The sequence below is a fragment of the Micromys minutus genome, assembly GCF_963924665.1.
Source record: "Micromys minutus genome assembly, chromosome: 32".
Classification (NCBI taxonomy): Eukaryota; Metazoa; Chordata; class Mammalia; order Rodentia; family Muridae; genus Micromys; species Micromys minutus.
The window spans coordinates 10,402,310-10,429,205 of NC_137967.1; the positions used below are offsets into that span (position 1 = coordinate 10,402,310).

The window sequence follows — 26,896 nt, forward strand, 5'->3', positions numbered from 1 at the left end:
CGAGATAATGCTTCTGTATAGTTTATAAATGCTATCTGTGGTATTTTCTGTATAATTTACAACGTTTGCATGTAAAAAAAAAACATAAACCTTAAAAAAAAAAAAAAAGAGAAAGAGAAAGAGATATACACTATACAGAGACATGGTTTGTGCCCAGAGTATAGCAGGTCCATAAAACACTTGTTATAAATGCAAGAAAGTAAGGGTTATTTAACCAGTCACATTTTCCCATAAGAGTTTGAAATCTATACAATATATACATCTATGTTTCAATGTGAAAATAATATTCTTTTAAATTTCAAGGCGTGTCATACCCCTGCATAAATGGAGGTTCCTAATATCCCTTATAACTAAGCTGGTAAGGAGTTTAAAAACAGAGTTTCATACATTATTATCATTATTCATTATTATTCTGTTTTATTATTATCTTTTTTTTTATTAACCAAATTAATGCAAAAGTGCTTCGTAGTACTCAGAGGGCTAAAGATGAAGGGGTGGGAAATGCCAGCACACCCAAGTCTCATGGAAAAAGTGTGCCTGGTTTCCTTATAAATGCTTAATTAAACCGTCTGTTAATGCATGCAGCTTGAAGCATCAGGGGGATGCTCACAATTAAATCCCATTTACACAAAGTTCCAAACACTTAGCACTGCGTTTTAACCTTCGTTATTTTACCAGGAACAACAGCTGATTATATGCACCTCTCTATTAAACACTGTACAGTTATACCGAACAGTCCAGCCCAGAACGATCCTCTGCAGTAAACCAAAGAACATGTGCCAAGAACAAGACAGAGGGGCTTTAAGGTGACTTCAGCGTTTTTGTTTTTGTTTTTGTTTTCCTCCAGTCATTTCCGCTCTGGAGCAAGCACTACTGCTTCTCCAGCTCAGAAACGAACAGGAGGTGGTCTTCTGGCGATTTCCCGTGGGTTTTGCTAAGGTGGAGTTTAACAGCATGCTTGCTTGCAAAGGTCCGATTACAAAGCTTGCACTGATAGGTGGTCCCCAGGTCCTCCTCCGGGGAGGATGTCACCAGTTTTTCTGATGGCGACTTGGTTTGTGCTATCTGATTGTTAATCTGTTCGGTGGACAGTTTTGATAAGTCCCGTAGCCGGAAGCCCAGATGTGACTCTAGGTGGCTGATGTACGTTGAAGGAGTCCTGATTTGTGACGCACAGTCGTTACAAAAGAACACAGGGTGTCCAGTGTCCAAGTTTTTGAGGAACTTGGTTCCACCTGTCCTTCGAAGCTGGTACTTCACATTGGCCAGCCAATGGCTGATGGTGGTCATGGAGAGGCCGGTGAACCTAGAGATGTGCATGCGCTCCTGGGGGCTCAGATCTGACATGATGTACTTCCCTTCCGACGTCTGCCGGAGGCTGGCTGCAAACTGCGCCTGCAGGATTAGCAAGTGCTGAGGGTTCCAGTTTGACTGGCGGCCTTTCCTCTTCTGCGCTGGAGTCGACTCCTCGGCCTCTTCCAGGGTGGTCCCGTCAATGTCAGACTTCTCGGAGATGCTGGAGGGAGTGGAGGATTTTGACGTGTGGCTCTCTGTCAAGTTCTTCAACATATCAGATATATCTGACAAGGCATTCTCGCGCAGTGGCGAGTTTGACATGAATGATACAACGGCAGATGTCTTTGCCGTTGTCACTGTGGATGAGGAAGTTGCTGGGGATGTGGACGTAGGGGACAAAAGCCCTGAACCTAAAGAGCAACCTTTGTCGCTCTTCCCTTTGGTCAAGTCTATGGGCTGGTCGTTGTTGACGTGGTAGAAATAGCGGTCCAGAGGCTCCGCCTTCTTGGCCTGAAGGGGTGGGGGCGTGGCCACAGCTGCCTTCTCGGCCAGACTGTTGCTCATCTTGAAAAGCATGCTCATGGGATCCAGCGCAGGCAGGGAGGGCTTGGCGGCCTTGCCCAGGTGGATGTTCATGACCGACTGTAGGGCACTCAGGGGGTTCACAAAAGGCTGTTCTGGTGGGTGGTCCGTGATAATGGCTGTGCTGCCGCTGAGGCCTCCGCCCAGGGGCTTCGCCAGCTCCTTGCCATTCTCCACCGGCTCTGCGGAGGGGCTCACCTCCTTGCACACATCTCTTGGTGGGCTGGGGCTGTTCTCCTGGCTTTTGAAGCCACCGTCGCTGGAAGCCTCCATCTTAATGGGTTCGCTCTGCTCGCTGCTGCAAGGGGACGGGGTGGCCCGCTTGGGTGGCGACAGCTTGCCTTCGGGCTCCTTCATTTTCTCCTCGACTTTGGCAACTTTCTCGGTGACTTTTTTCACCAGTTCCTCCATGGCGTGAAAGTTGGTCTTGGGCATGGGGGAGGTCTGGCTGCTGGGCGGGGAGACCAGAGTCTGGGTTTTCGTGGGAGACACGATTTCGCTGTTGCCGAACATGGGTTTTAGGGGTGTGCTCTTCCCCGAAGAACCCAGGGACAACTTCATCATGTTGGGAAGCTGGTAGGCAGCGTGGATGCTGGGATAGCCCCCCCAGCTGGGAGTGCCGTTCTGAGCCTTGTTGATGGCGGATGTCACCGTGTTCTCGAGGGATTTAAGAATATCTAGTCCCCCTTTCGGACTCTCTTCTAAGTCGTTTTCAGTCAAATAGTGGTACTTGGAAGAAATGTCGTACTTCTCTTCCTCTTCGCTGGTCTTCTCTTTCTCCTTGGGTTTCTCATCCGGGACGGCTTTCTCCTTGTCCACTTCCTTTTTTATCTCTACGGTCAGCTTCGGGGAGACACTCGCGGGTGTATTGGAGGGAGACGTGAACGTGGTGGCCGCCAGTGGGACAGACTGCACCTTCTCATCCAGCAAGGTGGCGATGGTGGGTGTGACAGGTGTCTCCATGATGGGCTTCCCCTTCTTCATGGCTGAGTTTGTGACTTTGATAAAGTGGCCAGTGACCATCATGTGGGCCGTGAGCTCCTGGAGAGTGTCATGGGAGCTGCCGCACTCCATGCATTTGAGGATCTGAGACTTGCGGGCCTCGAAGTGCCACGCGTAGCTGGCCCCGTTCTGGTGGCCGTACCGGTTATTTGGCGTGATGTAAGGGTTGGAGTTCTTCTGCAGAGCGTCGCTGGCATCGGACAGGGTGGCTTTGGGCGTTCCACCTGTGGAATCGGGGGAGCTAGGCAGCTCCAGCTCCAAAGAAGGTTTCTTCCGAGCAGCGGGGATGATTTTGGCTGCGACCGGTGTGACAGGTTCCTTGAGAGGCACTTTTTGGTAGTGTTTAGTTTTGATCATGTGGACGCTCAGGTCTTGGAGGGACTCAAAGGAGTGGCCACAGTACATGCACTTCAGCACCTTCTGAGCATCCTCCTTCCCCTCCATCTCCAACAAAGACCGTTTGCGAGGCTTGGACCAGCGCTTGGGGTTGTTGTTGTCGGTCTCGTGGTTGTCATCGCGATAGTGACCCGTCTCATTCATGTGCACCGTCAGCTCCACCAGGGTGTCGTAGGCGGCGCTACAGTCTTTGCACCGGAACTTGCTGGCGCCGGTGAAGATGGAGCCGTACAGCTTGCTGCTCTGCCGGTAGAGCTGCACGGTGCTGAACAGGCTGGGCTCAGGTAGCATTCGGTTCTGGGACACCTGCTGCAGGGTCTTCGCCATGGCACTCTGGTGCCAGTCAAAGCTCCCGCTGCCGCAGCTACTGCTGCTGCTGCTGCTGCTGCTGCTGCTGCCGCCGCCATTATTCTCAGAGGAGGGCTGGTGCAGGTTCAGGTTGAGGTTGGACCAATAGGAATTGGACAGGAAGTTGTTGTACACGGCCTTCATCTGCTCCAGGCTATCCGACACGGTGGTGTCCTCCAGGGGCACCTGGACCTCCTTGGTCTCTTCTTCATTCTTGATGGAACTACTTTCAAAGTCAGCCATCCGGTCACTGGTCTCGCTGATGTGAGATTCGCTGTCCATCTCATGGCTGGAAAACTCAGCGGCCGGGGAGTTCTGGTAGCTGGGGCAGGCCTTGCTGAGCTCCTTCTCCGGACACATGTACTTGGCTGAAGGCTCTCCATCGGCCGCTCGGTCTTCCGGCTCTGCGTCATCTTCAACCAATGCAGCCGCCTTTAACTCATCGGAAACATAGGCTGCCAGGATCACAGGCGAGAACAAAGAGGAGAGAGAGAGAGAGAGAAAGAAAAGAATGTTAATAAATCAGTGCGTATCATACCTAGAAAACATGCTTGACTCTTGGGAAGGTGGCGAATGCGGCGGGCACACTTATTTGTAAAATTAAATAGTTAAAATGTGATGTTTCTCAGGAGCAAAAAAAAAAAAAAATTCTGCTCTTCAAACATAATTTGCCACCTTATTCTTCTCAAGGGGCAACAGCTTGAAATTAAAACTAAATTTGAAATTAATGAAGCACATTCTGGAGGTGGCATTCACTTCTAAAGTAATAAATTACTTGTATCAACCTCAGAGACAGCAGTTCCTGTCTGTCAATTAACATGTCTTAGGCTTCTCCTACCTCTAATGCATTTCTTAACAGACAGACTCACAATTTAAATTAAGCAGGCACTTTTTTTTTTTAATACTCATTACGGTTTTTGAGGCTCCGTCTTTAATAAATATAAAGTACAAAAACATCAATAAGATCTTCACCGAGTAAAAAGAAAAGTTCGTCAATTAGAATAAATTAAAACCAAAGAGTGTGGCCTTTTTCTCCTTCTTTCCTTCTTCTTAGAAAAGTAGCTCTTGAGGAAAGAAAAGAAGAGAAAGGAGAAGAGAAAAGAAGAGAGGAAGGGAGGGGAGAGGAGGCGAGAGGAGGAAAAGGGAGGGGAGAGGAGGAGAGGGGAGGGAAGGGGAGAGGAGAGGAAAGGAGAGAAGAAAGAGAAAAGAAGAAGAGAGGAGAGAAGAAAGAGAAGAGAAGAGAAGAGAAGAGAAGAGAAGAGAAGAGAAGAGAAGAGGCGAGGCCTAGAGTAAGCTTTGTACCAAGGAAAGGGGTCTGAAGTATTCTGCATGACAGAAGATGGGGAGTGGATACCAGCCAGCACAGACCTTGTGCCACTCATGCTTAGACACCCCCCCCCCCCACACACACACAATCGTGTGGAATTATATCAGCAAGATTCCGGAGAATTGGTATGCGGAGCTCACTCCCGCTGTATAAATATATACAAGACCTGCTGGTGGACCTTACAAATGTCAAAGTGTTTGCTCTTTAGACTACTTTGTCAACATTTACTCGGCACAGGCTCCATGGGTAGCCTACAGGGATTCTGTCGTTTTGGAGGCCTTGTACCGGGAATGGAAATCCAGCGGGCGGTCCTGAGCAGGTGGACAGCCAGGCCCAGCAGCTGGGAGCTCTGGAAGAACCCCCACACCTTCGGGAGACACAAAGCCTGTGAGACACCTGTGCAGTGGGACACTGGTACAATTCTCCCAATCTCTGGGTATTCTACGCCTCGGTGGCCAGATCTACGCTGGTGTGTGTCCAATGTTGCGTAAGGTGATCGCATGGGTGATGTATTTTTTTTTTCCTGTCAGGATCAAAAGTGGACGTATGGTGGGAGGTAGAGGCAGCAGTGTGCTTGAGGCTAGCCTGCTCTACATAGTGAGTTCCAGGCCATCAGCCAGGGCTATATGATAAGACCTGTTATGTGCTGGTCCCAAAAGGCCAAGGGTGGAATGGACTCTATGGAGTGGCAGGGATATGGCACTGGTAACTCCTAGGCTGATTTAAAAAAAGAGAGAGAGAGATCTTAGAAAGGTGTGTGTGTGTGTGTGTGTGTGTGTGTGTGTGTGTGGAGGAGGGTCTTCTTTGTAGGATTCAATAGGCCAAGAGATTTGCTCCAGGTGAATTTCACATCAAAAGTAAAGTTTAAAAGAATGGAAAAGATTCTTTGAAAACCACACAGCTGCTACCTGTACCCCCCAACTCTATCAGCAACCTTCCTGTACGGCGTCAAGTCTGCATCTGTTCTGAGCACCACAATCTCTAAGCTGAACTGCAAGGGAGGCAACCTGGCATCCATGATGGGAACCGCCCCCTGGTTTTGAGAAAGGGACACTTCTCTTTATGTGTGCCCGCAGGAAGTAAGAGCTTTGTGTGTGAGCCACAGGACGCCCTTTAGAAATGCGTGCAAGAGTTGGGAGTAGCTGCCTACACCTCAATTGTCCACAGGCTCAGGCAAGGATTAGGAGTTTCAGGCCAGGCTGGATCACATCTGGAGATCTGTATCAAAAAGAAGCCAGGGAAGAGAAGCTGCCAGGAGTATGCTGTGGTGAGCCTGGAGTCTAAGGCCAGGCCCTGAGTGAAAGTTCAGGCGACTGTCCCACAGCCTGACGGAGTGCGGGTTCTTCCCGAAGTCACCGTGAAGAATGTGAACCATGAGTTAGAACTGAAAAAGAACAATAACTGTCTCCCCCGTAAGTCTCACCAGTTCGCAGAACATTCTAGAAAGCCCCACTCACAAAGGTCTTCAGAGAGCCAATCTGGAGGGAGGTTGGTCAAGTCACCAAGTGTCCTTAATCTGCCTTAGGATAAGTCCTGTCTCTCAGGAGTCCACGCGGTGTGTGGCAAAGCAATGAGTACTGTTCCCACAGCACAGTGGGTGTTGGGCACCGAGTGAGTTTGCAGTTTCTCTCTTAACTTCCTTTCAGAGAGCAGTGGAAGGAAAAAGGGTAAACTGGGTTTCTGTCTCTGGAAACTCACTGAGTGGCACCAGGGAGGGACAAACTTGGATAAGAAAGACACACGGGCTGTGTAGCTGCTAGAGATCTAAGAGGAAGCTGCTCCCCCCACACAGACAAGGGCAGATCCTGTCAAGACCGGAATGGAGATTCATGCCCTTGATGCGCTAATGTGTTTTCAAAACTTGGTCCTCTGCTACTGCTCTTGGTTTCCTGAGTTGTGCCAAGCTGCGAGCTGAGACTGTAACCTAGTCCGCAGAGTAGGTTGCTGGGATCAGGTTTTGAAGGTTTCCGGCCTGAGCACTCTGCTTTCTGCCTGGTAACAAGTGACCATTGATGCCAATGTAATGAGACAGCAATCCCCTGAAACAGGGAGCCAAGATAAATTCTCCCTCCTTTAGATTTCTTAATGCTGAGAATCCTGCCCCAACATTGAGAAAAGAAATGAAAACAGCAATCCAAGACTTTGTCTCGTGGACGGGTATCTCGGAGACACAACCTGAAGGCAAACACACCTACCCATTCGCTTAGCTTACACAGAATTAAGAACGGGAGAGGAACAGATCCACGGACAATGGACTCCGTGAGACGCCAGGGAACCAGACGTTGGCACGGGGGTGTCTACAGTGGCAAGATGATGTGGAAAAAACGTGCAGGTGTGCGAGGACCTGCCGGGCTCCTATGGTCTTCACGACAGCATCCGCACACTAAATACGTGGAAAGTCATGTGAAGTCCTGTTTACAGACATCATCACTGATGAGACCAGCTTGTGCCTCGGGCTAGTCCCCAAATATGCTTTCTGAGAGGGACAACAGTATCACGGTGCCGTCTGATGACACCGCAGTCTAATGAACAAGAAGGACGTTGGTGCTGAAGAGAAAGCATGGCCAGGCTCCGTGGTGGGAACTAGCTCTGGACCCGAGGAAGATGAACAAACACCCCGCCAGGAAAGTCTGGGCTCTTGGGAGGTCTGGCCTCCCCCACATTCTAGCTCCAGCCTTGTCCAGGCTCCTGAGAGTCTGTGTATGCATATTGGCACACTTTTGTGCCAGAAACCTTACTACCTAGCCAAAAAAAAAAAAAAAAAAAAAAAAAGACCAATGGGTTCAGACCCAACAGTAGCCAACAGTAGGAAGTCTTCTTAGACTAAGCTGAAGATGCTAACCACGGAGTCTTCCTCCACATTATTAACAGATGCCCAAGAGCAGGCCTGGCTAAGGATGTCACCTGCTTTTGCTCACTGGTTTCAAAAACTTGAGAGCAAAGCATGACACGCCTACAATCTCAGCGCTCACACGATGCAAGGCTGGAGGACCAAGTCTTCAAGGTCGAGGGCAACATACTAAGTTTAAGGTCAGCTCTATTTGCACCCTGTCTCAAACAAACAAACAAGAGGGTGCCAATGGGTCAGAGAGGATGGAGGGATGGGAGCACCTGTTCCCTCCACAGAGCAGCTGTTGTTCCAAGAGAACCACCCTCTTTTCCTCTGGGCCTTAGTTTCCCGATGTGCATAATACAGGACACCAGTGCAGCGAGCTATAAGCCTTCCTGCTCCATGTTTTATTACTTTTGAGAGCAAATGACTAGGAACTGGAGTATTGATCTATCTTTCTGGTATGTTAGTAAAGCAAAGTCTCCATACATCGTATCTGAGGTGGTAGAGATGGTTTAAAATGGGTTAATAATATTGCTTTGAAGAAGACCCGAGTTCAGTTCTTGTTACCCATAGCAGGCAAATCAGAACCACCAGAGGATCCAGACACCCATCACACACACACACACACACACACACACACACACACACACACACACGAGTGCACACACATATACATAATTCAATAAAAATTAACTCTTATACTCGATCTAGTCCAGTTCTTTCTTTCTGCTGGGGATCATCAAGCCCAGGGTCTTGTATATGCAGGGCAAAAATTATTCTACTTTTAAAAAAAAGATGCATTTTTAATTTTTTATGTGTATGAGTATTTTTCTTACATGCTTGTCTATGTACCACACACATGCCTTGTGGCTGTAGAGACCAAAGAGGGCATTGGATCCATTCGATCTGGAGTTATGAGTGGTTATGAACTGAGAGTTGAATCTGGGTCCTCTAGAAGAGCAGCCAGAGATCTTAATGGGCGAGCCATCTCTCCAGCCCTTTCTGCAGTTTTGTTTCTGGCGTTTGTATTAAGCTAGAGTCTTGCTATGTAGCCCAAGCTGCCTCCCACTAAGGATCTCCAGCCTCCTCCGTGTTGGAATTTCAAGCTTGCCCCACTGTGCCAGGCCTCAGTCTTTTCTTTGTATGGACTCAACCAAGTCTCTGGTTACACCCAAGAATTACCTCTAGATCCTAGGACTGCCAATACCTTGGATGCAGTACATCGGTCACTGTGTGGGTTGTTAGGTTCTCGTGTGGATGCTGTCCCTATACCCGACAGCAGTGACAGCGTTGTCTCATCTATTGCTATGTAAACTCACGCACATCCTTATCCAAATTCTTGCATCCCGGTCTTGCTCACAGTAGGCCAGCATTAGGCACTCACTGCCTCGATTGGGATGCGGTTAGCCAAAGGTCACTGGTGGATGCACAGAGTGGGTTTAACAGCCCAGTAACAACTGGATCTTGCCTCTGTCCCCTCCCATACCATCCTAGTGCAGATACCCACGTCTCCCTCCCCATTCCGCACCCTTCAACCGTGTACAAACAGAAGCCACCCAGACTGTTATGGCACAGATGACTGCTAACATCACTTACCTGGGGAACACTCTCAAGATTCTCCACTTGCTTCAGACAAAAGCCCCAAAGCCTCAAAGTACACCCAATATCCACCCTCTTCTGCTCCTGTTTCCTTCCCACTCTTCTGAGCCTCTAAGATGTGACAGGATCGTTTATACCCAACTCCCCACTACTCACTGCTATGTTCCAAGCTGAAGATTAGGAGCACATGCTATGGGGTCCTCTCCTCAGGATGACAGATGGAAGCCCATTTCTGGGGGTGAGTGGGGGAGAGAAGTAGCCTTTGTCCCTTTAGGTCCCACTGACCTCACTGGCCTATAGCCAGGTGCTAACTAAATGGCAGCTCCATGTGGCCAGGACCAAGACCTCGAATCCCAAACTCCCTGCCCCAGATGTCTGCTACATGGCCCCAGTGTCTGGCTATGCTAGTTAGTTTTCTGGTACTTTAATGAAATTCAAAATACCCAAGGCCCGCTTATATAATGAAGGAAGGGATGTAGTCAGCGCATAGGTTTGGAAGCCTCAGATCTAAGTTGCCCAGTGCTGGCTTTTCAAGGACTCCATGACACATAACGAAACTCTATGTGGAGGAAAATGCCACATCTTAGAACTTGACAGCAGAGGCTCCCAGGGCCCAGCATGCTCTTTCCACACCCACACCCATGGACTAATGCAAGCTCTACAAGAACTACCTTAATTTGATCCGAGGGCAAACCTAAGAACCTCCCTCTAAGCCCACATCCTAGGGGTCTCACCACTTCTTCCATGGTCACACGAGGGATCAAGCGTCCAGCTATAAATCTATGGTGGACACTTTCAGATCATTTGGCAACCATGGCTCAGGTACACAGGAGGCATGAGTAAACATCACAGCTGCCTTCTTCTGACATCCTCTCTAGCTGACTCGCTCAGCTGGGGCCAGATTCAAGTCTGTCCCAGGATGGTGATGTGCTAAGGATGTGTTGTTTCCAAGTCCTTTCTAGATCTGCTCTCTGCGTGGAACTGATGGGGATGAACCATGCCTTTCTGCTTCACGAGAAAGACAGAACTCTGTGCCCAGGGCCAACAGAGGATGCACATGGACTGTGGTGGGGGGTACAGGCTTCCATCCCAACCACCCACTGGTGCACAAGAAATAAAGAGAAAGTTAGGAGTGGGCAGAGACTTACAAGAGAGGGTGGGTTCAGGATGGGGTACCAGCATAAGTTTTCATTTCCCCAAGTCACTTGGCTGGGGGTCTCTCTTGAAGGTAGGCAAGCCACCATGCCTGCTTCCTGACCTATAACCAACCCCTTACTCACTCGCTTCTCCAAGCAAAAGTACAGTGTGAAAAAGACACACGGCGCTTGAGGGCTGGGTTAGATGGTGGGGTGAACAGTAGAACCCGGCCAAGCAGAACCAGCCAGGACCCAGGCAAATGAGCATTCCTGAGAAAGTGGCTTAGAAATAACATCTTTTAAAAACCATAATGACCCAACAGTCCCGGAAGGGCGTGTCACCAAGGAAACCCCAGCCTACTAGGTGGACTGGTCAGAAGGGTCTCGCATTCCTTGCCTCTGATCTTTCCAAAGGTCACGGGAAGAGATGAAGCTATATTCAGGCTGGTTTTACCTTAAAATAAATAAATAAATAAAACACCCCTCTCTCATTTTCAAATGATTACCCTGAGCCATTTCTGACCCCAAGACCCTCCTCCTGGGTCCGGATGTGACAATGGCCCCAAAGTGAGAGTGGGATTGAATCCGAGCAGAGAATTTCCGGTAGGATCCCACACCTTCCCCTCCCCTCTCGGCCACATTTATCATCCTTGCCTAAACTCCGCCTCTAGGTAAGGAGGGAATTAACGCGTTTTATACAAATATAAATAACAGGCAGAGAAACACGTGAATGTCCTTCCCAAGGACGTGGAAATCACTCCAGCACAGTTAGTGCGTTCTCCCCCAAGATGAAGAGGCAAAAGCTTGGGTCTGGGCACTCAGTCCACAGAGGCTGTGGGTCAGCAGGTGGGCAGGGACAGGAAGTATGGCTGCTAAGAAAGAGGGTAGCTCTACCGTGTTCCTAAAAAGGATTACAAGTTTCCCTGTCCCCGTGTGCCTATTTAGGGCTGAAATACAGGTTGTGGAGTTAGAACTCTAGGAACTGGATAGAGCGCTTTACAGACTCCCTTCCCGTGGCTGCTTAGTAGAGAGAAATCCGGAGAGCATGCTTCCTCATACGCTTAGACTGCGTCTGCCCCACATCATTGCTCACACACGGCGACAAGGAGGCAAGGATGGGAGTAAAGGTCAGGGTCTTGAGAAGGTAAAAAGGTGGAAAGGAATCCTCAGAGATTTATCTGTGCCAGCCTGGACAAAGATGGCGTTCTCCTATCGAGTGAGAGTTGAGTAGGCCACAGCGGCCTCAGCAAACCTCTCCTCTACTGGGATCACGTAGGAGACACGGAAGTGTCCAGAAGATGCCAGGGGCGCGCCTAAAATTAGACAGCCGTTGGACTTTCCAGGACTCATACACATCACAAGTCTGTGTCAAGGGTCGTGAATCCGACTTAAGGCCAACGTCGAAGGCTCCAGGAGTCTCTAAGTCCTCCCGTTGTTACAGAATGTGAAAGGACGAGAGGAGATGCCGAGATCATCAGGAGATGCATGGGTTACTACTGAGTGCCACAGGGACACCCCTCCCAAGGGCTCACATCAGAGCAGAGCTCCAGGAAATACATGAGCGCAATGTTCAAGAGCTGGGACCATGGCGAGGAGCAGCCACCGTGCCCGGCATTTCTAACTATGCCAAGTCACAGCTGTGGAAGGCTGGCTCTGAGCGCCTGTGCTGCCCCAGGCTGGTCGTGTGGCTGCTGCCTAGTCTCTGAGGTGAAGGTTATCCATCAGGGACAAGAGAAAGCAAGCAGAGTAAGAAGAATATTGGCCAAAGTCATCTCCTGGGTCCCACCGAAGATGTCATGATGCATGAACCTAGCAAAAACCTAGGTGCTTTCCCAAGCTACAGGGGTCCCTTCGAATCCAGGGGTACCAACTGCACAGGGGTTTGCTTTCCATGGACGTGTCCAGAATCAGCCCGGTCCTAAACTAACTCTGAGCTCAGCATCCTCCTGTAGAGCTCTGGATGAGCGTCTTTCAAAGCCACCCATCAGGCCTTGCTGCCTTTCAAGGGAAGCATATGGTCTTAAGATGGAGGCATTGGGGAAGAAAAGGCAAAGAACGAGAGGGCAAGGAAGGAATCCGCAGAACCGAGGGGTGGGGTGGGGGATAAAGAGTAAAGAGGTGGCAAAAATAAAGGGGGGATGTAACAGCAGTGGGCCTGGCTAAACAGGTCTTTGTACATCAAGAGAATGAGGCTCTCTGTTGGCCATTTGCCTGGTTGCTAAATGTGTAGCAGGGAGAGAAAACCCAATGGTTCCGGAGAATGAGAATTTCTGCTTGGGACCCAGGAGGTCACAGTCCAACAGATACAGCAGGTGCTCTTTGTCCACCCACCTGGACACCCAGAGTCTAGACATCTAGAAGCTGTAATGAATAATGGAAGCTCTAGCCACTGAAGCCCAAAGAAAGACACCTGGAGGACCAGGGCCCTTACAAGCATTGCCGCTGCAAGTGGAGGAACCCAGAAGACGGGAGAAAAACCTCCGTATCCCAAGCCTGGCCCGAGGGAAGGGCATGGTCTGATGTCACAGGGAAGGGCACGTGGCTGAGTTATAACGGAAATGCCTTCTCCAGAAGGCTGGGCACACTGGGATGACAACCTCCCTTAGATTGATGGTTCTCCCCACTAGCAAGGTCAGGAATATTAATTTTGTACGTGTTAATTTGATGTAATGTGCACAGCAAAGGCTCGTTCGGTTGGGGACCACTGTGTTAACAGAGCAGGGCTGCTTCCAGGCCAAGGAACTCAAGGAGTCTGTTGATTGGCAGGAGAAGGTAGCGTGTATAAGACCATGTCACTCTGGCACAGCCAGGAATGACAGGAGGTTACTGCAGTCATTAGAGTCTGCTGCTGCTTAGCGGAGCAGGGACAGCTCTGCTCATCTTCCCGTGGGGGTGTGGGAGTGGGAGAAACTCCTGCAGCTCCAGAGAGTCAGCATCCAGACCAGGAGCTGGTGCTCCAGATGTGGCAGAAAACAAGAGGCTAGTTCCAAGTAACCCCCAGATCATCTACGTCAGCAAACCTCGGAGAGACGCCTGCACAAGCCTGCTACTGACTAAACACTTCTCACAGCACCAAGTCAGGGCATCGGCCTAGGTCCCTGCCACAGATGTGTGGAGAAAGGAAATGTGGTACGTGTGCAGAGTGGAGTATTACTTAGCCACAAAAAAGGAAATTAGGTCATTTTCAGGACGGTATATGGAACCAGAGACCACTGTGTTAAGTGATATAAGCCAGACTCAGAAAGATACAAACTGCATGTTTTCTCTCTAATGTAGACTCTGGATTGTAAGAAGGGGAAGACAGAGAAGAAGGCAGAAGAGGAGCAATTAGGAAAGAGAGTGAACCACAGGAATCGGGGAGGATGGACATGCTGAGAGTACATTATATAGACACGTGAACATATCACAGCGAAATCCACCGTTTTGGATAATTAATGCACATTAAAATGGTTTAGGATAATATTTCAACAAGAAAGGGCCCCTACACTTCAGACCTGTGTCTATAGATTCCTGCCCTGTATCTGCATCAGCAATACCTATCCAGAGCTAGTCCCAGGCAGAGGACTAGGAGAAAGGAGGCAGCTGGGAGGTTCTCCAAGATCTTAAAGGGAAGGCAGCCTCCCTGCCTCAAGAGGAGATGGGAATCTTCCATGTGCTTCTGCAAAGGGTACTCCGATAGAGTCCTGACATCCACCCTGTTCAAAGAACACGGCAAAACCTCACATAGCAAAAGCAACCAACTACCTTCAACAAATCTTTAGATAACAGACCGTGAGCAAATGCCTGACTTAGGGACCATCTGAACGACCTCTGCCCTTATACTATCGGGGCGTCTAATCAACAGTGCTGTGCAGGGATGTTTGGCTCTCTAAGGTGTCTGTATCCTTCCTTCTGTTCTGCAGTGGTGTTTTAATACACCTCACACGGCAGAGCTATGATTCAACCAGCCTGTACTGGGTGAGGGTCTGGCTGATGCTATTTGGTTACATCTGTTGGCCAGTGATGGTCTACCAGCTTATATGGCTCCTGGCATTGGGATAAGGTATAGCAAGAATAAAAGTCCATGATGGATTCTTCCTCTTTCTGAGCTCAACATAGGTTCCCCCTGGAGTAAACCCAGAACCACAAGCCTTCAGCCCTGTATCTTTCTGTCCCTTATCCTACAAGCAAAGAGGTGAATCCTAACATGTGGTGGAGACAATCACTTCAGGCAACTTCCTATGAAGAAAGAATTCTCTCAGTTTAGAATAGAAGAGGGTCGGGTTTTCATGGATGTTTGCACTTCTGCTGAGCAGCGCGTGGTCACTACTGGTCAGGATTCTGTGTCCCACACCTGCAGTTGGGCCCTGGGAACCTGTAGAGGCAAAGCGGAGTGCATCTGAAACTCGAGGTCTTCAGCAAGGCTGCTCGGCTGTCTACACACCCAACGGTCTGAAAGCTCAAGAGAAGCACAGCAGACAACTGAGCAATGGCTGGGGGGACTTTGGGGTCCAGTCCTTGAAATGGCCATTTTCAAAGTGGTCATATGCGCACAACTCAGTTCTCTCAGGAACGCACCGGCTTTTCTCCCTAACATCTAAAGAGTTGTGTCTACAAGAGGGAAAAGGATGAATGGATGGCTTGAATCAAGCAGGAATTAAGATTCCCATGGGAAATAAGGCAACAGATGTATGCGACATTGTCTATTTGTACATTTGCTAGTTCATCCTTCCATCTGCACTCATTCATTCATTCATTCATTCATTCATTCACCTATCAACCCATTTATCTACTCATTTGTTGATTTTATTTATCCAACTGTCTGTCCATTCATCCATCTACCTAATTATCTATCCACCCACCCACCCACCCATTCATCCATCCATCCACTCACCCACCATCCATCCATCCATCCATCCACCCACCCGTCCATCCACCCACCCACCCACCCATCCATCCACCTACCCACCCATCCATCCACCCATCCACCCATCCATCATCCATCCATCCATCCATCCACCCACCCACCCATCCATCCATCCATCCATCCATCCACCCACCCACCCACCCATCCATCCACCCACCCACCCATCCACCCATCCATCCACCCTACGTGAAATGGATATAATACTGAAAATGCTTAGATTAGAGGTAAGAACCTACAAAAATGAATGAGTCAGAGTCCCAGCCTTCATTTCTTCACATCATCGAGATGGCTTTTGTTACACAGAGTGCAGGGCCATTAAGAATACGTATCAGTACAATCTCAGCCTGGCATCCAGAGCCTCATATAATCAAACTCCCTGCTACTGCTTAGGATTTTTCTTTTTCTTTTCTCCTAGGGCTGGCACACAGAGCCCTGTGCATTAGGCTGGGGCTCTACCACTGAACCATGCACTCAGTCCTTCATTCCAGGTTAAGTGCTCTACCACTGAGCCACCTACTCAGCCCCTCGTAGATGCTGAGCTATGAGTACCATCATCTTTCAGGTTTTGTCTTCCACTGCACCGGTCCACAAACTCACGCTACACTCTCACAATGTTCCATGCTCTTGACTTGACTGACGCTGTTTCTTCCATTTTACCCAGAAGGCTGATCTTTTCATATGCTCCTGTCTGCTTGCCCTCAATGATTCAGATCATCCCTCAGCCCCCAGAAAGACACTTCCGCCATCTCTGAACGTGACCTCCTTTAATCTCAGGGATGACCCAATGGACGGGAAGCGTTCTCTATAGTCTGAATTCTCCCCCACCTGGCATTCTAACTATCCTTGGTGACTTCAGGTGGATTTCAAATAGTTCTCTTGATGGTGCTTAATTATGGACTTGCCGTGAGCCAAGAGTCACTTCAAGCAGAAGTGTCTACTAATTTCCTGGACATCTGTTGAATGTTTGGGTAGAGAATCCAGGGGTGTAATAAAAAATAATAATAATACAGTTTTTCCTCTTGTCTACTTTGTTTCCCCTGATAACGGCTCTGAGGCTAATTGTTTATTAATCAATGCCTAGCCCACAAGCTTTGGTTCGTTCCCGGACAGTCTCCTAACTGATTTAACCCATTCAAACTATTCCCTGTCTTCCGCATGGTTAGTTGCCTCTCCTCAGCAACATGTGTCCAAGTCCATGATGAATCTCCTCCTTATCCTGAGCTGGGCTCCCTGTTGGTTCCGTTTCCTCAGTGTTCCAGCTCCAGTTTCTCCTCTATCTATTCTATCCCGACCTCCTCTACCTGCTGGTTTCCATCTTCTTCTTCTTCAGCATCCCTGGGCAAACCTCTAGAATCTCTAAGTCCCCGAATTCTTCCTATCCTTGCTTAATCCCCACCTCCTATTTCCTGCCTCAGCTCATTGGCCACAAGTTTTTTTTTGTTTGTTTGTTTGTTTTGTTTTGTTTTGTTTAATTGACAGCTGATGGTTAGAAGAAATTCTCTCTATACAGCCGTGCCCACGCCCTGCTGAAAAATCCCTTCATGGGGCTCTGCTCCCATTCTTCAGAGCAGAAAACCAAGAATGAAAACCCTGAAGAAAATGTGCTCGTTGTGGTTCCAGAGGAGCTCAGCCTTGCTGAGGAGGTCTCTCTCTCTCTCCACCAGACCTAAGCATGGCAGCTTACCCTGAGCCAGGATTAGGCAGCCCTAACTCAGTCAGCCATGGCCCTGGGTTCAGCTAGCCTTCACTGACTACCTGGTACTCAGCAGACCCCTACTTAGTACTCAGCAGACCCCTACTTAGTACCCAACAGGCCCCTACCTAGCACCCAGCAGGCCCCTACCTAGTACCCAGCAGACCCCTAATTAGTACTCAGCAGGCCCCTACCTAGTACTCAGCAGACCCCTACTTAGTACCCAGCAGGCCCCTACCTAGTACTCAGCAGGCCCCTACCTAGTACTCAGCCAATACTCAGCCAGCCCTGATCAAATCTGTTCTAAATCAGTACAGACTTGTGTAGATTTTAACCCTTGCCTCACATTCACAGTACACAGAGAGCAGTAAATAGAAATCTAGCACCAGTCAGGACTAACCCAGATCTCACAGGTGCCCAGTCAACCCCACTTCTCCTCTCTCAGCATCCGGTCACACAGCTAGTCCGGACTCAGTCAGCACTCATGTGACCTCACATGGCCCTCACGTGACCATTCCGTGCTTGGATCATAACGAAAGGTTCCTGGTTTAAAAGACACCGAAGCAAGTTTTCAAAGTCCCAAACCGTTGGCAATATTGACTGACATGAGTATGCTGAGAGATTCCAGCGTAGTTTTCACTTCCTAAAATCAGTATCTACAAACCAATACATAAACAATATTTACTGGTTGGGGCATTACGGGGTTTTTTGATATCCTGTCTCATAAATTTATATCAACTTTTGTTTGAGTTCAGCGTTTCCTAACTCACGAACCTTCCATACTTTATGGCAAGGTGAGGGAGAAGTAAGGGGGAGGGGGAGGAACAGGAAGAGAGGAAGAGGAAGAGGAAGAGGAGGGATGGGTGGTTAAGGAGGAAGAGAAAGAGGAAGTGAGGGAGAGGAGATGGACAATAGCATACGTTGGCAGTCACACGTGCTGGAAGATGTTTTCCCACTGTAGCCTGTGTGTGTGTGTGTGTGTGTGTGTGTATGCATGTGCAGGCAGAAGAGCTCAGCCCTTTAGACCTTGGGGTCTTTCATCAACATTTCTTAGACTACCCCAAAAAACAGACAGGCAGGCTAATGGCATGAAACATGTATCTGCAGATACAATAAGAAGGCATTTGGGGAGACAGAGAAATAGAATCTCCTATGTAGCTGCAGAAGTACAACTCGCCCTGACCACTGCAAAACTGTGAGGCGCTGTCTAGAAAGTTACACACACAAGTACTCTCACCCGGCAAGTTCAAGGCCAGAGGTTTCCCCAGCAGAAGCACAAATATCTGGTACATGATGAACTAGCCCAGGATGTCCTTTGGGAAACATCATAAACCACAAGGAACTGGAAGGAACTACATCAACAGTAGAGGCACATTAACGTGGCAGAATATTATACAGCATTGAAAAATACTGAGAAGTCTCACAGAGACTGGGGGATGTGCCTCTGTGTGATATACTGCTTACTAGAAGCCGCTGGTGGGAGGCTGGGGTTGTATAAGCAAAGCATTTACCTAGAATCCTCCAGTAAGGAGCTAGGGGTGTGGTTCAGAAGTAGACTACCTGCCTAGAATCCCCCAATAAAGGTCTAGGGGCGTGGCTCAGTGGTAGAACACTTGTGCAGAATCCTCTCCAGTGAGGTGCTGGGGTCATGGCTTCATGGTAGAGCCCCTGCCAAGAATCCCCCAGTGAGGGCCTGGGGGCGTGGCTCCGTGTTAGAGCCCCTGCCTAGAATCCCCCAGTGAGGGCCTGGGGGCGTGGCTCAATGGTAGAGGCCCCTGCCTAGAATCCCTCAGTGAGGGCCTGGGGGCATGGTTCAGTGGTAGAGCCCCTGCCTAGAATCCCCCAGTGAGGGGCTGGGGGCGTGGTTCAGTGGTAGAGCCCCTGCCTAGAATCCCCCAGTGAGGGGCTGGGGGGCGTGGCTCAGTGGCAGAGCTCCTGCCTAGAATCCCCAGTGAGGGGCTGGGGGCGTGGCTCAGTAGCAGAGCTCCTGCCTAGAATCCCCAGTGAGGGCTGGGGGCGTGGCTCAGTGGTAGAGCCCCTGCCTAGAATCCCCCAGTGAGGGGCTGGGGGCGTGGCTCAGTGGCAGAGCCCCTCCCTAGAATCCTCCAGTGAGGGGCCGGGGGCGTGGCTCAGTGGCAGAGCCCCTCCCTAGAATCCTCCAATGAGGGGCTGGGGGCGTGGCTCAGTGGCAGAGCTCCTGCCTAGCATATGCAAGGGCTCATCCCCAACACTGCAGCAAAAGAAAACACCATAAATAATATTAAGTGAGGCCTCTGGGCACAACAGAGACTGCACTACTTAAATCCTTTGTGTAAATTTCAACATTACGCAGAACTAAGTCAAGGTGTTATACTCCAAGGGTGTTTGTTGCCCTTGAGGAGAAAATAGCCATGAAAGACAAAGGGGACTTTGGACTGTCACCTCTGAGCCTCTGCTGAACTGCATGCGTTCACCTGGAGAAACATGTCTCATGCTGTCCTGTTGGTACCGTTAAAAGGCAAATAAAATAAACAAATGAAATTCACAAAGCACTGTGGCTCTCCGAGTGTTCACGTGGGAAGATCTCTGTGGTGAGCGCTTCTCTGGTGGATCCAGCACGGATGTGGATAGATCCCACAGGTGTAGGAGGGCGTGCACTGTTGAGAGGTAACAGAGGAGAGAAGCTCTTACCAGGGCCTTGAAACCCAGGGGCACTTGGTGGGGATGCTCTGAAGCCTGAGAAAAAATGATCGTGGCGAAGGCATTCGCCCTGAGCGCCTGCTTCATGCCAGGCTCTGTACAGGGCGTGTTCTACCGAGACCCCCGAAGGCGCAGAACCCATGAGCATGTGGCACACAGACATATCTGGGGAGACGGGGTTTCCTGCCTCAGTGTCTGAGAAGCCACCTTTGCCAGAATGCCAGGAAGTCCAATCCATTCCGGTATCCTGCCTCAGTTTCCCATGGCTCCTGGCATTCTGGGTGCAGCTGATACCCACAGTGATGATGGACTATAGAAAGAGACAAAACAGTAGGCAGATGCTACGCTTAATCTCAGTGGAAACAAGAGGCCAGAGCCACCATCTCAGAGCCTGGTCCTCAACCTTCCTAATGCGACCCTTTAATCCAGTACCTCACGTTGTAGTGACCCCCCAACCACAAAGTTATTTTCATTGCTACTTCCCAACTATAATTTTGCTATAGTTACAGACTGCAATGTAAACATCTGCATTTTCCTAATGGTCTTAGGTGACTCTTGTGGAAGGGTTGTTTGACTTCCAGAGGGGTTGTGACCCACAGGTTGAGAAATGCCGTTAAGAGGCTGCTGGGGGAACCCCAAAGCACACGTGGGGCACAGATGCTGCAGCCACAGGTGGGATTACATTCTCGGTGTGGGTCCCAGTGGGTGTCGGGGGGGGGGTGTCTTCAGATTCAGGTCCAGACATGGCTCTGTCAGGCAGCCACTGAGGTGAGTTCCACCCTCCAAAGCCCAGGACTCTCACAAGGCTGTACCCATCACCTGACTTGGTCTCTGAGGAGCCCTGAAGCCATATTGTCTGGCAAAGCAGGTGTTTGTGAACAGGGATGATTCAATAAGATGTTCAGGGTGACACCCCCCTCCCTCCAAGAAGGGTGACATTTCTGGCAGGTGGTTCACTGTAAGTAAGGTAACTCCCCTCCCTCCTCCTCTCACCACCCGCCTCATTCCCTCCTCTTTAAGACCAACAGAAAGTTCTGGATGTGAATATGAGAGCGACATGCCTATGACATCTGTCACTCTGGGTTGATTAGACTAGTCTCGCTAGCTAAGCAATGCCCGCCCTGTTCTCTCTCACACTCCCTCTTTCCCTCCCCCCATCTCTCTTCTGATTCGAATTCAAATCTCTCTCTCTCTCTCTCTCTCTCTCTCTCTCTCTCTCTCTCTCTCACACACACACACACACACACACACACACACACACATACACACATGCATATGTTTACAGAAGGAACATACTTACCAAACCAGCAGCTACCTATTCTTCCCACACCTGCACAGACCCTCCTAACCTGCCTGCCCACTCAGGAAGCCCAGGCAGTCCCAGAGATTTTGTTCCCCACACATTGCCCCTGCTCCACAGAGAGCTTACCTCAGGAGGCATTTCCTAAGACAAGTTAGAATCACGTGACTGGCACTGGGAACAGAGCTGCACGGAGCTCCAACAAAGCCCTCAATGAACTACCGCTGCCTGCCTAGGTGGCATTCGGGGACCCTGGGGATCTGGCATGTCCCTGTGTCTTCATGCTTCCCGTACACACAGAATGTCACATGGGGCCTTCGCTCCTGTGGCTCAAAAGCATTTACCTTTGGAAACTCCACAAGGGCCTTGTTTGCTGGGTACTTTGCTGTCCCCTCAGTCCCAGCCTGTCCCTGTCACTCCCGTGTATCCAAGGCCCTTTCAGGATTTTGCAGCTGGTAGACTCCTGCCTTTGTGTACCAGGCAGGTCTAAGACACACTAACAAGTGCTTGATAAATTTTTGAATGTGGTTACACTTCCCGCTGAAAAGATGTTGTCTTTAATTCTGGGAGGCAGAGGCAGGACTCTGAGCTCTAGGCCAGGCAAGGCCACCCTACCTAAGAGAGGCAGGGGTAGAGGGGATAAAAAAAAAAAAAGAAGAAGAAAAGGTTTGCCTGAGTTAGACGTGGTATCACACACCTGTAAGGCTGTCATTCAAGAAACAGAGGCAGGGGGATGGAGACTCGGAGGCCACTCTGAGTGGTGTAGGAAGACTCTATCTCAAGAAAGAGAAACACAATGGAAGAGGCAGAAAAGGAGAGGGCCGACTTCCTGTCTGTGCTCAGCGCTTGCTTGCTTAACATCTCTGAGGCAGTTTGCACCCAGCAGCTTTTCCCTAAGAGTTAAAACCCAGGGGCGCTCAAGAAGGCTCAGTCAGTCAAAAGCCTTTCTTCACAGGCTTGAGCTTCTAAGTCTGATCCCTGGAGCCCCCATGAAGGTGGAAAGAGGGGTCCACACTTCCTCTGACACAGGTGCTCGGGCACGCGTGCATGGATCCCCACACATCAATAACTATGAGTAATAAAAACAATAACCATACAAATGATATTTTAAAACCCACCACCCATTACCAGGACGTGAAGCTCCCGTCCGTCTACATCCCGCTAAGAGAGCCACCAGCCTGTTAGGGACACCGTGTAACTGTCTCTGCAGGACCAGAGCTGGGCTAAACAACAGAGCAGGAGTAGGCCAGCCAACATGAAGTCCCACTGCAAGGATAAGAAGACAGGGGATGCGGACGGGGAATGACGTAGAGATGTGCAGACCTGTGACACCAGCACAGGCTGAAGCAGGAGGATCTTGAGTTCGAGGCCTGGACTACACAGATCTAGCGAGAGAGCCTCAAATAAACCAAAGTAACGGGCTGAGTGAGCGTGAGAGACTGCCACCCTATGCAATAGGACCCGAGTTCAAATCACAGCACCCATGCAAAAGATGGGTACCACTGTATATGCCTGACACCCCAGTGCTGAGGGGACAAAGACAGACATAACCAGGGAATACAGTGGCCAGCCACTCTAGCCAAAGTCCAAGACCCTGTCTCAAAACATTAAGAGACGAGTAACCAAAGACTAGGCATTCATGAGCACATTGCAAATACCGCCCCTCCCATGTTGTATAATACACATATAACACAGGAAAAGATGGCGGTCTGAGGAACAGAACCAGGCTCAGCAGTCAGGAACCATGGCTTCCCACTGTGCTTCACCGAGCACTTCTCAGCTTCACGGGAAGCAACGAGCTCCGTGTCCTGGTACATGTTTGTAACCCCCAGCACTCAGGAGAGTGACAACGAGGAACTTCAAGTTCTAGACCAGCTTTGGCTAATGGTGACCGTCTTAATTCTTTAGGAGAGTGGTATATAGTCACAGGGAAACCACCTCAGATGAGACCAGACAAAGTAGAGTTAAGACCTTGGAAGGCTATAAAGGCACAAAACATGCCACACAGTGTTCACAGCAAAAGAGCACATGCCACACTGTGGGGTGGCCAGAGCTCCCTGAGGGTCCCTGTCACAGAAGCCAGGCTCTTCTCTTGGTCACAGAGAAGGAAGTCTAATCTAAAAACACAAATGCAAGGGCTGCTTTTGCCAGGGTTGGCAAAGCCTGGAAGCCCAGCACCACCATCTGTAGTAACAAGGGCACTGGATGCAGGAAAAGAAGGCAAGAAGATGGGAATGTGGGTAATGTTGCTACCGCCATGATTGAGGTTCCCTGTGCTCACAGGACTTAGTGTCCTTGCGGGATATAAAACCAAAGGCTGAGATAGAGACTCCAGATACAAAAAGTCACAGTGAAGGGACTAAGGGTGTGGCTCAGTGGTAGAACCCCTGCCTAGAATCCTCCAATGAGGGACTAATGGCGTGGCTCAGTGGTAGAACCCCTGCCTAGAATCCCCCAATGAGGGGCTGGGGGTGTGGCTCAGTGGTAGAACCCCTGCCTAGAATCCCCCAATGAGAGGCTGGGGCGTGGCTCAGTGGTAGAGCCCCTGCCTAGAATCCTCCAATGAGGGGCTGGGGGCGTGGTTCCGTGGAGGAGCACTTGCTTAGCACACACAAAACCCTCGTTCCTTCCCCAGCATTACAAAACGAACAGACCAACAACCCTCCACCCAAACCAGAACAAAATAAAACCTGGGAACAAATCACAGGCCAACTGTGAAAACCACGTCATGGGTCTCCTATCCAGGTCTCCCACCCGACCCATCCCACAGCCTACCTCGGCTTTCTTCTTGCTGGCTGCGACAGTAAGAACGGTTTATAGCTGCCACTGTGAACACGTAATGTCACACGAGCAAAGACACTTGTCAAATGCCTTTCCCTTACAAGCACCCTCATCATGACCTGTGTTAATGAAGTTAATTGAATTTAAGATCAATAATGGTTAATTATTGCAATTTGACATTCAGAGATAAATGGCTTTAAGACAGAATGTGTGTGTGTGTGTAAGGGAGAGAGACAGACATAGAAGAGCGTGTATGTATGTGTGTGACTATGTGTGTGTGTGTGTGTGTGTGTGTGTGTGTGTGTGTGTGAGCAAGAGAGAGGGAGGAGAGAAAGAGAGGGAGAGAGAGAGAGAGGGAGAGAGAGACAACAAGGGGGGAGAGAAGTGTGTGTGTGTGAGAGAGAGAGAAACAGACACACACACACACACAGAGAGAGAGAGAGAGAGAGATACAGAGAGAGTGTGCGTATTCTCTCCACAGCAAGTGAACACATTACAAGCCTAAGAGGGATCCCACAAGCCTTCCATTGATCCTAGTACAATCTGATCGACTTTGCCCTCTGATAAATGTGGGCTTTTCAGAGCTACAACTAAATGTTCTACACAAGACTTCCCTAACCCTTGTCACCGGCCAGATCTATATATGCTGTACACCAGAAATCTATTGAGATAGATTAAAGACCAGCAGGAGAAACAGAGCCTCTTCAGTAGAGGTGAGGGTTTATTATATTGACTGCTAATGTAAGTTAACTGTATGTAGTTATGGGTCAGGGCAGTTTAATTTGAACCAGCTGGATATGATCATAATTGAACATGATTTTTTTTTTATATATATCGCCAAAAGGTGGACTCAATTCAACATGTAGGTGGAAAAAATCCAACTCAGAGGTGATGACCGCTGCTAGTTCCGTAGAAGGTGACTCCCCGCCGGGGCCGGCCATAGGAAAGCTCACCTGGGGCTGTGCTATGCTGCTGGCCAACACCAAGCTGCTGCCCCCAGTCCTGCGGCTTGCTAACAGCAAATGCTTCATCTTGACCGGACTGAGAAACCCCGGAGAGGCTAGAGAAGTACACCCCTGCGAAGGAAGGGGTGCCCAGGGCAATTCTCTAAGGAGAGTGCACGGATCTAAACAGGGATGGAGCTAGTCCATAGGCTAAGGGCCGGTGGGGGGGGGGGGGGACCAGGGGGAAAGAAAGAAGCCATGAGTGTCAGCATTCCCATCTCTGTGTGTTGTGGCTATGCGTCTGCTACTCCAAACTCCTGGCCATGATGGGCTAACACCTCTCTCAAGACAGAATCCTAGAATCCTAAATAAGCCCTTCCTTCCTTCCTTCCTTTCCTCCTCTCTCTCTTCCTTCCTTTTCTTCCTTCCTTCCTTTCCTCCCCCTTCCTTCCTTTCCTCCCCCTTCCTTCCTTCCTTTCCTCCTCCCTCTCTTCCTTTCCTTCCTTCCTTCCTTCCCTCCCCCTTCCTTCCTTCCTTTCCTCCCCCTTCCTTCCTTCCTTTCTTCCCCCTTCCTTCCTTCCTTTCCTCCCCTTCCTTCCTTCCTTTCCTCCCCCTTCCTTCCTTCCTTTCCTCCTCCCTCTCTTCCTTTCCTTCCTTCCTTCCTTCCTTTCCTTCCTTCCTTTTTTCCTTCCTTTCTTCCTTCCTTCCTTTCCTCCTCCCTCTCTTCTTTCCTTCCTTCCTTCCTTCCTTTCCCCTCCTTTCCTTCCTTCCCTTCCCTCCTCCCTCTCTTCCTTCCTTCCTTTCCTCCCCCTTCCTTCCTTCCTTTCCTTCCTTCCTTCCTCCCCCCTTTCCTCCTTTCTTCCTTTCCTTCCTTCCTTCTTTCCTTCCTTTCCTCCCCCTTCCTTCCTTCCTTTCCTTCCCTCCTCCCTCTCTTCCTTCCTTCCTTTCCTCCCCCTTCCTTCCTTCCTTTCCTTCCTTCCTTCTTTCCTTCCTTCCTTCCCCTCCTTCCTTCCTTTCCTTCCTTCTTTCCTTCCTTTCCTCCTCCCTTCCTTCCTTAATTATTTTTCTCAGGTGCTCTGTTCATCTCAACAACACACACAAAATCATTCAACCTGTATCCTGAGGGGCTAATGGTGACCTATAGAGTCCCACCTGACATCCCAAGGGGCCAATACCTGGTAGTCTGTGGTATTCCCACCTGACACCCTACAGCCCTGTGCCTGGTGGTCTATGGAGCCCCACCAGTCCGTGGTCTACTGTCATCCGATTTCATTGTCCTCTGAGTTCGATGGAAATTTGCCTTTCAGGAGAGGCACATCACTCAAATGTGCCATGATAGTCCCCCAACGTACCCCTGCACTAGTAAAATGACCACTTACAAGATTCGCGATGACAAAGTCAATGTTGGCAGGGAGGCAAGTCCCCCTGATTGTGGAGCACTGACAATAAAAAAAAACGCGGCTGAGGAGTTCTGTCAAAATGTAAGATTATGCAAAAAACACCGTGGAGAACACTGCTAATCATCTGCTGGTGTCAATTACTTGAAGGGTCTCTGACAGCATATTTACATTAAACACATTTCAGAAGCAAAATCCTTAATGCTATATCGGAATATTCTTCATTGCCATTAGCAGATGTTTTTTAAAAAATCGCTTCCCCCCCCCCCCACACACACCCCTCAACTCCAGTGGAAAAGACAGTGAAGCAAAGCGGGTAGTGCTGTGCTTGTGAGGGTGGAACCCCAGCTCACAGGCCGGGAAGAGTGAGGCCAAGCCAGACAAGAGGGAGCCCTGTCACTAGCACCCTGAGAGCAGATGACAGGGTTCACTTCCGACTTCCCAAACCTCTCAGCCAAATGACCAGCAGCCGTTTCCTCTCGGTCAGAGTGGTCGTCCCCGAGTGGCCAATGTCACCGTCCCTAAGGAGGCAAATGAGGAGCACAGAGTGGAACAGAAACAAAGAAAACGTGTACAGAGAGCAAGGCTCTCTGCCCAGATACTCGGGGTCCCAGAGGCAGGAGGATGACAAACTGAAACCTGGGCTACACAGAGAGTACAAGGCTAGCCTGGGCAAC

General features: G+C 49.7%; 1 protein-coding gene across 1 annotated transcript in view; it reads right to left on the reverse strand.

Moving 5' to 3' along the window:
* Positions 1-870: 870 nt before the first annotated feature.
* TSHZ3 (teashirt zinc finger homeobox 3) overlaps positions 871-26,896 on the reverse strand; it is a gene marked incomplete at its 3' end in the record, with an annotated part of 73,670 nt that continues 47,644 nt past the window's right edge. The window contains exon 2 of the mRNA XM_080908501.1: positions 871-4,079. Within this exon, the coding sequence (XP_080764627.1) occupies positions 871-4,079 (3,209 nt within the window). The remainder of the gene's footprint in view (positions 4,080-26,896) is intronic.